The sequence below is a fragment of the Ctenopharyngodon idella genome, chromosome 19 (genome assembly GCF_019924925.1).
Source record: "Ctenopharyngodon idella isolate HZGC_01 chromosome 19, HZGC01, whole genome shotgun sequence".
NCBI classification, from domain to species: domain Eukaryota; kingdom Metazoa; phylum Chordata; class Actinopteri; order Cypriniformes; family Xenocyprididae; genus Ctenopharyngodon; species Ctenopharyngodon idella.
The window spans coordinates 15,815,928-15,828,357 of record NC_067238.1 but is presented as its reverse complement, the minus strand read 5'-3'; the positions used below and the strand labels follow the sequence as shown (position 1 = coordinate 15,828,357).

The following is a 12,430-nucleotide window of genomic DNA, read 5'->3' as shown; positions in this document are numbered from 1 at the left end:
TTAGACGAGAGAGAAGGAAATTGAAACTCTCCTACTGGCCACCATGCAGCTTATTCAGTCCCAAAATTGCGCACTTATATAGGAAGGGACTGTCTGAGCGACATGCGAAGCAACCAACCAGCAGTTTTTGTTTTTAGCGTAAAGTTTAGGGGGGCGCGTGAATCTGAGATCAAAGCTAGGAATCACACCTGGAAGTACTTCCGACTCTTCGGGGTGTATTCGGGGTCCCACTCCTCCTCCGGGGGGCGTGAAGGGCCTCCCATATTTGGAGGGTTGTTATTGGTGTTGTTGCCAGGGTAATTTCCTCGGTTCCATCCTCTTCCTCTCATTCTGGGCTGCAAATACAAGAGAAGAGCAGATCAACTAAGAAGTCCAAGATATATGGGAGAACAACTTCAGGATCATTGTGCCACAAATACAAAAGCAGGTGGAATTACAGAATCCAGTTGTGAAAATGGAATTTACTGTATAATGTGCAAAGTCATGGAATTTGGCACATTTTGAATAAATAAATAAAAGACTGACGTTTTTTCTCAGAATTGCGAGTTTATTTCTCACAATTCTGACTTTATAACTCACAACTGCATATTATAAAGTCAGAATTGCAAGATATAAACTCGCAATTCTGAGAAAGTCATACTGCGAGACACAATTGCGAGTTTATATGATGCAATTCTGAGAAAAAAGTCAGAATTGCGTGATTAAATCTCTCAATTGCGAGAAAAAAACTCTATAAATCCCAATTCTGACTTCACAACTCGCAATTCTGACTTCATAACACGCAATTCTGACTTTATATCAGGCAACTGCGAGAAAAAAGTCAGAATTGAGATAAAAAGTTACCTTTTTAATATTTTTTTATTAAGTGACGGAAACAAGCTTCCATAGTAAACCTCTGTTATGCGGAACTTTGTTTGCCAAAAAATTAAATACAATGAATTGTTAAATTTCCATTGGATTACACTTCAAAAGATTCATTTGTATACATTCATTTGATTACAACCATTTTGGATAATAAATCTGTATTAAATTATGAAACAGAATTGCGAAAAATTCAAATGGAAAACAAAAATTCTGAAAAAATAAATAAATAAATAATAAATAATAAAATTCAATTTCATAGGGCACTATTGTTTCAGTTTTAATAAATAACTAAATAGTTAAAGTTTTATGAATTCAAATAATTAGACATGCTTTTTATTAAAAGGTTTATTAAAACTTAAACCACAAAAACCAAACCATCCCGAAAAATGAACAGAAAACACAGAATTTGAGAAAAAAATAAAACTGATTTCACAGGGCCTTATCCATCCTAAACTCTAGTGAGCTGCCCACCTAGACAACATTTCAGATTAGTTTTATTTATAATAGCTTTGAAACATGCTAGTGTCAAATTAAAACAGGATTGGGAATGAAGCCAGAGAGGAACAAAGTTGTGACAATCAACGATAAACAAACAAATCCCTTCTGTAACTCAATGATCAATAAGTCATATCAATGTCACAGAGAACTGTGGGATACTTACAACAAATCCCCGATCATAACCCCCACGACCCCTGTCATATCCTCCTCGGTCATATCCTCCTCTGCCCCTCTCATAACCCCTATCCATGTGGCCCTCATAGTCCCGAGGGCCACGCTCCATGGGCCCGGGGAACTCCCGTGACCCCAGGCGGGCCTTGTTAAAACCCCCTCCTCCTTCCATGTGCTCCTCCGGATGGTACTCTTTTCCTCTGTATGGATGAGGGGAAGGAGAGGAGGAGGAGGAAGAGGAGGAGGAAGGTGAACGTTCACGCTTCTTCTTGCTTTTCCTTTAGAATGAGGGAGAACAAGAGTTAAAAATCGTCTAGTGAGTGACTGCGAAATGACTGATTAATGCATGTTTTAAAATAATAGAGTAGTGAAGAGTTGTAATTTAACATCTTTTACTGTTTGTGATTACAAGACAGTAAAAGACAGAGTCCAGTCTAAGCAAATGCTGTAATATAAGCAATTCTACAACAACGATGATCAGTACACATTGAGGTGAAGAATATGAGGATAAATATGACATGAGTGTATATATTTGCATTTCCCAAAGAAAACAGTAGTGCTTGAAAGGCAGCAAAAGAATGAGTGTTAAAGTTAGACTAAGGTTTTAGGCTAATTCTGTATCACATAAGAGCTGCTTTGCCACCTGTTGGACAAGTATGAGAATAAACACACAACATAACACCATTTTTGAACTATAAAGTTAAATAGAAGGAAAACAATTGCAATTAAGTACACAAGTGAATGCAATAAAACAACAAATACCTATTCGGTATGCCAAAACATTGTCATGAAAATCAACATTCAGTCAACAAATTATTAGTCCAGTAAATGAGCACAAGACAACATGACCCAGAATCAGAAATCAAGTACTATTCAAATATTATTCATCAGTAAGAATCAAAGAACATCTTAAACATACTTTGATTTCTTGTGTTTGGAGGATCTGTCAGGGGAGAGTTCGTGACTGGGTGTGCGTGAGCCAGCTGAACTCTTTCCCCCCTCTCGTTTAGGATCCTTTTTACGGCGCTCAATAGCCAAACGAAGATCCAAAGAATCGCCCTCATGTTTTTTACCATGATCCTGTGGAGACACAACAATGTCCAAAATAATTAAGATATTTTCTTGAATCAATACAGTGTAAACAGATCAGAGTAAAAATTTCTTTATTTTATTTTGAACTACAATATGATTTCCACTGAACTTAAAGTTTAAAAGGATAGTTCATCCAAAAATAAAATTCTCATTCATTTCTTTAAGTCATTACAAACCCGTAACTTTCTTTTTTCACAGATGATGTTTAGTGCTGTTTTCCAAACAATGAATGTGAAGTTTAACAACTTTGTTTGGACTATTTTCATGCGACTGCTGCAACTTGACAGCATTGATCCTTATTCACTTTCATTGCAAAGGAGCATGTGGGAGAATTGGATAGAGATTTGAAGGATAAAATCACTTTTGTGTGAACTAACCCTTTAAACATTATTATGATTTAATATATTATTAATTTTGGATTAACCTAAGCACAAGAAGAAGAGGTTGAGAACATTTGTCTCACACTGAAATGGCAGATGAGACAATGACAGTCAAAACCCAGCTGAAAAACTCCATCTACTGGCCATCTTTAGGAATAACCTCAAATTCAATCCTCGTTTTATTTAGTCACCCTCTATGACTTTACAGTGTTGGCTAATGTTGGCCAAGTTATAATGAAACCAATGAAATACATGTGCAATTTTAAGAAGTAATGTGATAGAACATAATATATTCAACACCCAGTGAAAATGTGACAGACGTCTATTAACACGTGAGACTTTGACAAAAAAAACGACCAAAACAAAAACGCACAGATCTCATGGGAAAGCAGCATGCTCCATGCTTTCCCAATACTGATTAGTACTGATCCTCACTCTTTTTTTTTTTTTTTTTTTCATAAACACATTTTTGAGGAGATATACTTACTATTGCATTGGTTAGCGGTCCAGTGAAAGGCTTGGACACAGGATCAATTTTCACTTCCTTTTGATTAGCCATTTTGTTTGGGCAAGTATGTACCCACGATTAATCATACGACAAACTCTGGAGGGTGAGAGCGTAACGCTCAGTAATACAAGACTGAGATTAGGGCTCTTGTGCATTAGCATTATACACCTCATAGCACATTTCTGCTGTTTCAGTTGGTACACATTTGGGCAGGAATTTCAGATTTGAAAACGCTGTGTCACCTTGTAGCTGCTCTCTTCGAAATCCTCAAACAGGTGAGAGTGCTTCTTAAAAGCACTGGGAGACACATCGATTCGCCTGTGAAAGAACATGCAAAACAAAATATTAAGAAAGGAAAAGAGGAACATGGCATTTAAACCATAAGATACATGAGTGCAAATACACCTACCTGTGGATCTCAGGACTCTTCCTCTGCTTCATCATTTCCATCTCTGCAGCTTTTCTTTGGTATATTCCGAATCGCTCATTCAGAGTCATCCCAGATGACTTGAAATGTTGAGCTACATTCAGAGAGTAGGAAAAAAATAATTTCTTACATGCCACCATATTAATATATTCAAAAATGAAGACAAATTCTCCAAATTTCACAAACAAAAACGGTCCTAGGTTTGCACCCTAAGGCACCTCAAAGCACAAAGTGTAGAATTAAATGTAAAATTGCACAAAACCACTAGATTAGACTGGAATTACCTTTAATATGATGTACTATAGTGACAATGTGTTGAGCAAATAGCTCTGAAGGGCTCCTGCGAAGCTGAGCAGACTGAATATGTTGGAAGATCGACCGAAACTCCTCATGATCTTTTTTACCAGGGTGCACAAGATCCCGTGACAAATGTCTTTCTTTAGATAATACACCTGATGAGCTGAGCGAAAGCAGTGGAGTCATACACATGTATCCAAGTTGTTATACAAAGAAAAAACACATTAGAAAATTAAGTGATTTTAAAATTCATACCTTTCTCCACCATCAGTGAATGCCTTTATACTGAAATTAAAGTGTGGGTCTTTCTTTGCTGAGGATTTAGCTGGGGGCGAGGCCTCTCTTCCAGCTGGAAACAGTGGCCTTCCTCTGTTTTCTGATACTCTAGATGGCGATGGAGAGGATGGACTGATCCTGCTTTTTTTCTTTTCTTTCTTCTTGGAGGCCTTCTCTTCTTTTCTTGAAGCATGCTTCCGACTGCGATAAAGTTCCTCATCCAGATCCTCTTCAATATCTTCATCCCTTCTTGATGAATCTTTGTTGGACAGATAGACGCTGTCATCCCATTTTCCGAAACGCTCTTCGGTTAATTCCCGCATCGTGACAATGGTTTTGTCTTTATACTTGGATTCCTCCTCGGTCTTCCTGTCTTTCATTTCCTGGCGATACTCCTCTTCCTCGGCATCCAGAAAAGGAAGTCCTTTGTCAGTCTTTGATCCAGATTCGGATGCTTCAAACATGCCCCTAGACTTACTGCTGCTCTTCTCACTGTCAGCGTCGCCCAAGCTTAAAGCCTCACCCCTTCCATTATCCCTGTCTGATAAGGGCTTTTTCTTTTCTGCCAAAAACCTGAGGTGGACGATCACATGTTAATTAATAAGAAGCAGACTGTAATAGACAACATTTACATTTTCAAACTAGTTGGCACTAACCTTTAACATCAAAATAAGAAAGCCTATTTACAACAAAAACATTTAAGACATGCGCAAACTTATGGTTCAACTTTTCAGCAATGCAGACACGACTAACCAGGATGGAGTTTTTTCCCATACTTACATCATTTAAACTTTATCTCCTAAATTATGGGATTGCAAACAACCTCATAGCACAGGTAAACGCCCATTTGTGACATTTGACTTTGAAATAAGCTGGTTTCCATTATAAGCTCTATTCTTCCAAGGATCTTTGTTGCTGTACAAGGACTAAACACATTTGAGAGAATGATGATTGATTAAAAACTGCCTGGAGGACAAAAGAAAGAGAGGGAAAACATCCAAATTACAAAATCAAAAACATACTTTTTAAAAGCAGTTGAGATGGAGGCCGATTTGTCTTCTGTCTTCAAGTCCTCCTTTGTGATGAACCCAAAGCCAGTTGGGGTTGATGTCTTTTCTGGTGGACTTTTATTGGCAGGGCCAATGCTTCTCCACAGTGGACCACCATTGCCGGCACCTCCAGAAAGGGACACTTTAATCTCTGACTGACCCCCAGCAGACGCGACATTGCGTTTGGGACTGGTCTCGTAGTCAGATAGGCCTTCCCACTTACTACCGGGCTCCTCTGGGCTGCTTCCTGTAGGCTTGGATGCTTCCTTGCTTGCTCCCTTGCTTTCACCCGGTGAAGCCCTTCCTTTGGCTTCTTTGGCATGGGGTCGTCCCGCACTTGAGTTGCGTCGTCGTGGGGATGAGGAGCGGGAGGAAGAGCTGGAACGTCTGGAGCGCCCTGAGGAAGATCTTCCGGAATGGCGTGAATGGCTTCGGCTTGGTGATCTTTTCCGTGGTGTGTGGGAACGCGAGCGCCCCCTCCTAGGGCTGTACTGGTGGTCGTATGGCTGTTGCTGGTCTCTATGGCCGTGCCAGTTGGAACCATGGTTGGAACGGTAACCATAGTTGCTCCCACCTCTATGATAGTTCCCTCGTGGGAAGTAGCCACGCCCTCTGCCCCGGTGGTACTGAAAGGGCCTCCGGTAGCCACGGAAACCACGGTTATAACCACGATTGCCCTGGAAATCTCTAGAAGGATAGTTCCTCTCCCTGCTATGCGAACGGGATCTTGATCTAGAACTAAAAGAAAAGAGGAAAATGCAAAGCACAGGAAGAGAATTAAAACAAGATTAGAGATAGAAAAAGAGAGAAAGATGCAGTTATGATTATGACCACTTGATGGCGCTACTGGATCAATATTTACACAAATGGAACCACTTCCTTGATGGGTTTCTGCAATGAGCAAAATGTTTAAAAAGTGTTATATCACATCCTGTAAATTTCACAACTGTTGCAACTCTAACAACACCTTTTACCACTGTATAAAAGATTATGCTGCCTAAATATATGCCTTCATCACATTTTCTAAAATTAAATATGAAGTTTTCATTTAAATGGAACTGCAACTTGAATTCATTACCTAAACCTGGCAATGCATAAAGTAAAGCCATTTTCCAAGGTTTACTACAAGCACTGTGGTCCAAATTTACCACTGACTAAACCAAACATTCACCAACAGGAGAATGTCTTAGCACTTGCGCTTTTTCAATGGAAAACGGATTAAGACTAACGTTTATTGACCAGCTCCGATTATGAAAGGGCATGCTAATCCACATGCAGTGGAAAGAGGTAGTCACGTCAGACAAAAGGAAACCATTTTTTAAACCAACTTTCACAGGACACGTAAAAAAACTACAAAAAAGGGTGGGCTGTTAGAGGAGAAACAGTTAGAAGAGGAACAAAATTCTGGAAAAATATGGTATCTCATCTCAGTGCTATTTTAATATTAAATGACTTTATTTAAGGGCAGGATAAAGCTCTTGGGTGCAGCTGTTTTTAAACTGAGCTATGACGTTAGGGCAGCTTAAAATTTTTCCCATTTAAAATGCCATTCCAATCATCAATTTGTTGCAAAGAAAGTGGCTGGAATCCATTAAAGTCTGCGTGAACCAGAAGTTGCAACCAACTTTACTTCAGTGTTGTGACGCATTTCCAAGTGAAACGGAATATTGAATGGAGGGCAGGGTTTTATTTTATTGCACCTCCTCTCCATCTCTTGATAATAGCAGACTGACGGTTAGAAGAGAGTGGTTAAGGATATTCTACCCAAGCCATCAATCTCATTTTATCAGAGAGGGAAGGCCATTCCAGAGTGGAAGCAAATTTTCAGATTTTGATTAAAGATTACCACGCCGAACAATTTTTTTTTCCCGTGTATTAACTTGCACGGGTTAATTGTTCACCTCAAGACTAGTGATGTACGCTAACAAAGTAAATAGTGTCAATTTCGATTTCATGGCGACTTTGCCTACCTGTAGCGACGCTTTCTGGATCTCGAGCGGGAGCGACTCCTCGAGTGAGATCGTGTGTAGGACCTTGATCTAGTCCTAGACCTGGAACGGGACCGAGAAGCAGAATTCGGAGGCTTGGACATCTCTGTGCTCAGAGTATTTTCAGACCTGAAAAGAGAATCACATGAACACAAGGCTATCACTCTTGCACAGAATCAAAAAACACAGGACAAGATGTTAGAAGCTGTCTCTTGTGCCAATAGGTGGTGAGCATTTTTTCGAGATGTACCTTTTTGCTGGGATACCATTATAAAACATAAGTAGGACTGTGGAGAAAAGTCCCCTAAAAATAAAAAACAACCAAAAGCCAACAAAAACAGACTAGCTAAAAAAAAAAAAACTTTTTTACAACTTCTCAATTATCGGTTTGTTGTGCAAAACAGAGACTAAATTTTACATTTTAAATGACCGATAATAAATGATATGCAGAACCGACTTTTAATTGTTTTATTTTTTGCTTTTTTGACAATAATTAATTCATTACACTTCAACAAAGAAATATTAAATGCAATTGTTGTTATTTATGCAATTATATGTATTAGGGCTGCAATCAATAGAATTAAAAAAAAAAAAAAAAATGAGTGACTTTGCAGTATTGAAAAAAAAAATGTTTATTTGAAAAAAAATGTGCATTTAGTAAAATTGAAAATATTTAATTAAATCTCGCAGGTCATGCAAGTATTTAAATTCTTTTGCAGCTCTAATATAAATGCTATATATAAGCTGTTCTGAGATGGTTGTAAATTTATTTACATCTTTGTTTTGGGCATTGTCTAAAATGTCTAATCTATTTTTCAACACAGTAACATATTTATAAACCCTGCTGACAATGATTACTGTTATCTCTCCAGTACACTACAGTAGTATTGAATCACCAGTCCAAAATAATTCCCGTTTATGGTAACTGATGCAACTAAAACACACTATTTGTCTTCAAACATCTGCACCCGAACTGATTAACATTTACGATCAGTGTTGTTTTTACCTTGACCTACTATGGATGAATTCTGTTTGTGTTGACCAGATAAATCAAATATTAACAGAAAAAAACTCTGAAAGTATGCAGCAGATAAGGACAAAGATGAGAGCCAAACAGAAAAAATGAGCCAGAAAACAGAAGGTGAAATAGTTTTAGATCCTTAAACATTCAAAATCATACTTCCTTTAATATCATGCAAATTTTGCAGAAGTCATTTGCAATAAAAGAGTGCATATTAAGGCAGTATGTTTGCAAAACATACAATAGACTCTTGTGAGAAGTTTCTGAAAAGAACAGAGCACAGACTGCTCAAAATTGGTTACATAAATGGTCAACAATTACTCTGAGAGGTTAACATCACAAATCCTGGTTTTCCGGTGTGATTCATTTATCTAGTAACATGAGAAGTTAATTGATACATAGCATTCTTCAGTGTGGGATCAGGGTGTGTCTTCTAGCATGACAGACTTGTATGCATATAATCTATATATTTGCATCTATAGTCAAAGCAGGAACAGGAACAGCTGCTGCCAAACAATTATCACCCAGTCCTTCGGGGTAAGAGAAAGTCCGGCTCAACCAGTGCAGCTAGTTTCTAATCTATTCAGGAAATACTTTGGAAAAAAACATTTGCATTGATCCAATCATCAGTACAGAGCACATTTACTGGCTGTCTCAAAACCTATGGAGCTGTCTCCCTAGCTACTTTAGACTCCATAAGCACCAGATGGGACATTTCACTAGGTTTTTAGACATTTTGAGATCCCAAAATACTATCTAGGTCCGTAGATGCTCAAAACGTCCAAACACTGACAAGGTATTGTTTTGCTGTCTAGACATGCAGCTCACTATATCCAGACATTAGGGAAAACACTATTCTTTTTCAGACCCATTTAGATGGTAAAATCTAAATTCAAAAGCCAATAAACAGCAAAAAAAAAAAAAAAAAAAAAAAGTCCATTTTTGAGACGCATTCAATACGTTTGTACACTTTCGTTTTCACTTTTCATGTTAAGGGTGAAAAATAGTTTAGATACAATCACATTATAACTGTAACTCCGACTTGAAACGATCATCTACAGCCATACTCATTCAGGTGTGTTTTAAAAAGGTATGTTTTAAAAGGATAGGCCTATTTAATTACAGAAATAAAATGCATCAACCTCAGTGTGTTCAGAATAACACCAACATAATTCTGGATGAACAATAAAAGGCATTGTATTGTGCAAGTTACGCAATTAAATCACACATTGAGTCGCACAATTATACTACCAAAATAAGGAATGTTATTGCAAATTAAATTTCTGCTGTTAGCCGCTATGCTAACACTAGCCCCATTAGCCAATCTGAAACGGCATAAAACGCGCAAAGGCAGACACAATATCAAAAAAAAATAACATGAAACAACATTTTTAGGAGAAACTCCAGCAGGACATAGTAAGACAATAGCGCTATAGTCCTAAAATGCGTATAAAAGACTCACCTGAGGGGCTAGTCAGATGTGATTAGCGCGAGCTCACGAGCTGAGGCGCTGCGAGCACGCGACGGAAGAATAACGTGTATTATTCGTCGTATACAGATTAATATACGCTTGATTTTATTTATTCTGCTCTATTTCGCCCTTCTAACCTAAAGGGGTTCAGTTGTGTAGGGTTTCGGAGTAATAAGAATGAGAAGTGCCCATTTGGTCGCCTCAGGAAACGCAAAAGGCTTCCGAGGCAGTTCAGCTTCCTGATCAACGCACTCTCTCTCTCTCACACACGCGCGCGCGCGCGCGCACACAGACAATTATACACGCCCCTTTTTGGCATTCTTCTTTTTTATTTAATATTTATTTTCTCCTTTTCTTAAAAAAAATTGATGTTGAATTGAAAAACTTTAAGTTTGAAGGTTTTATGGGCCTGATAGAGATACTACGTTTGCACATTCTCACAGTCTCTTTCGAAGTACACAGAATTCCTTACATTTTAACACAACTACTATTAATTGTCTCTTTAATTAATTAATTAATTGAAAAAGATCTGTATGTTAATATAATATATAGCTATTTTCTTTCCTCTGAGCACCACTGCAGCATCTACACATGGTAAAACAGACACAGCGCCTCCATTTCAGACACCTGTTGAAAGCTTCTCAGGACTGACAGCTGTAATCACAGGCCACTGAGCCAATTCAGAGAAATCTGTCCAGCACCAGGCAGTATTTCACAGAGAGGAAACACAACAGAGAGTCAGCCTACATGAGCCAATCTATAACATGTCTGCAAAAAGACTGGATGCATATGTTTCTGTAAGGCATGGCCCTTTTCTAGGGGTTACTGAAAATATATATATTTTTTGTTAGCATATATATATTTCATTCATATAGGCTATAAATGAATGAATCGTGTAGGTCTTACTACTCTGCAACATGTGCACGTGTTTCCTGTGTCTGTTCCAGGAAGCTGGAGACAGTTTTAAGCATTGTTATATGTGCTAATCTCACTTTCCTTTTTTAGATTGTTCATTTGTGTTCTTTTTTTATTTCTCACATTTTTTACACTGCAGCTACACCGTTTTTTAATTACTATAGGTTGAGAAACACAACTAAAGGTTATTCTTAGCATAGTCTTGTACACTGCATGGTGCTACATTATGTCATTGACAATGGCTTCCAATAGTAAAACATAGAGATAGATAAACATTCTTCTCTGGGTGGCATCAAGACTGCTGGCAGCTGCTATCGCAAAAATAGTCATCTGCAACAGGGCGAGAGAACGTTTCTGGTGCAGATCTGCAGCGTGTATGTCATAACTAGTAGAAAATAAAGATTATATATATATATATATTAATAACAATACCTTTAGAATAAATATTTAATTTAAAGAATTATATATATATATATATATATTAAAAAACAATACTATTAAGTCTATTATGTCAAATGGCCTGAACCCTGGAGTCCTGTAATATTATCAGCAAGTGTCATGTTCTAAATAGCTCTGAATCAGACTGAATGAAAGATCGCTTCACAGCACGACTCTGCAATCCTGCCTGTCATTTTGGCAAACTGTTTACATTCCCAAACTGATCTAGGGGGGTAACAACATCGAGACAGTGTGATGTTAGCTTAATTCATGTCTAATAAAGTCTTTATTTTTTATCTAGATGAACTCAAACAAAAACTTAGTGTGCCTGGATGCTAAAAAATAAACACATGCAAAGCAGAAAGTGTGTGATGAAGCAAAGCATAAACTAGAGAAAGCTTTTCAACATGAAAAACCACAAATACATATCTATACGTGTACCACAACCAAATTTAGAGCGAGTTCGTGTATTCATGCCATGGGTTATTTATTTCAAAAGAGTAGCACAGTTTCAGTGGAAAGTTCTGCCTTCTTCGTCTTGTGGTTTTGTGTTCAGTTAAGAACTATTTTTCCATTTACAATCAAGGGTGTGCTGTTTCTCTCCACACTCTGCTCAGAAGCTGTATATACAATGTCTTTTAAAGCCATATTTCTCTTTTCTGGTTGAGAAGTGGCATGTTTGACATTGAGGGTTAAAGCACTAGTCCAGTGCATTAATAACATGTTACGCCACCATTTGAAAGAGAACACAGATTACATAAACTACACCACATCCAATGAAAATTATTTAGGACAAGCTAACAAAAAATAAAAACTTTTGAGACATTTTCTGAATTCTGCTTTACTAGCAGGGTGTTTAGTTTGTCCATTTCCAGGCCTTTACAATTTTAGTGACGCTGCAAGAGTGCATAAATAGTTTCACTTAAATAATTATCACATTAAATCACACATTAAAACACGTTCAAACATGCACAGGAGAAATATGAACAAAACAAAGAGAGCAGCCTCACCTCTAGTGTTCAGTAATGGAGAGAA

At 37.8% G+C, this 12,430-nt stretch overlaps 1 protein-coding gene across 2 annotated transcripts in view; it reads right to left on the bottom strand.

The window, feature by feature from the left end:
• thrap3b (thyroid hormone receptor associated protein 3b) overlaps window positions 1-12,430 on the bottom strand; it is a 13,718-nt gene extending 1,288 nt beyond the window's left edge. The window contains exons 1-10 of one of the 2 annotated variants that reach the window (XM_051872233.1): window positions 12,406-12,430; window positions 7,533-7,679; window positions 5,536-6,300; window positions 4,493-5,086; window positions 4,225-4,400; window positions 3,923-4,034; window positions 3,756-3,831; window positions 2,453-2,613; window positions 1,526-1,811; window positions 189-335 (exon numbers count right to left, since the gene is read on the bottom strand). In XM_051872233.1, the coding sequence (XP_051728193.1) occupies window positions 189-335; window positions 1,526-1,811; window positions 2,453-2,613; window positions 3,756-3,831; window positions 3,923-4,034; window positions 4,225-4,400; window positions 4,493-5,086; window positions 5,536-6,300; window positions 7,533-7,654 (2,439 nt within the window). In that variant the 5' untranslated portion in view covers window positions 7,655-7,679; window positions 12,406-12,430. Of the gene's footprint in view, window positions 1-188; window positions 336-1,525; window positions 1,812-2,452; window positions 2,614-3,755; window positions 3,832-3,922; window positions 4,035-4,224; window positions 4,401-4,492; window positions 5,087-5,535; window positions 6,301-7,532; window positions 7,680-10,033; window positions 10,306-12,405 lie in introns of those variants that run through there. The other variant, XM_051872231.1, reaches the window with a different exon arrangement.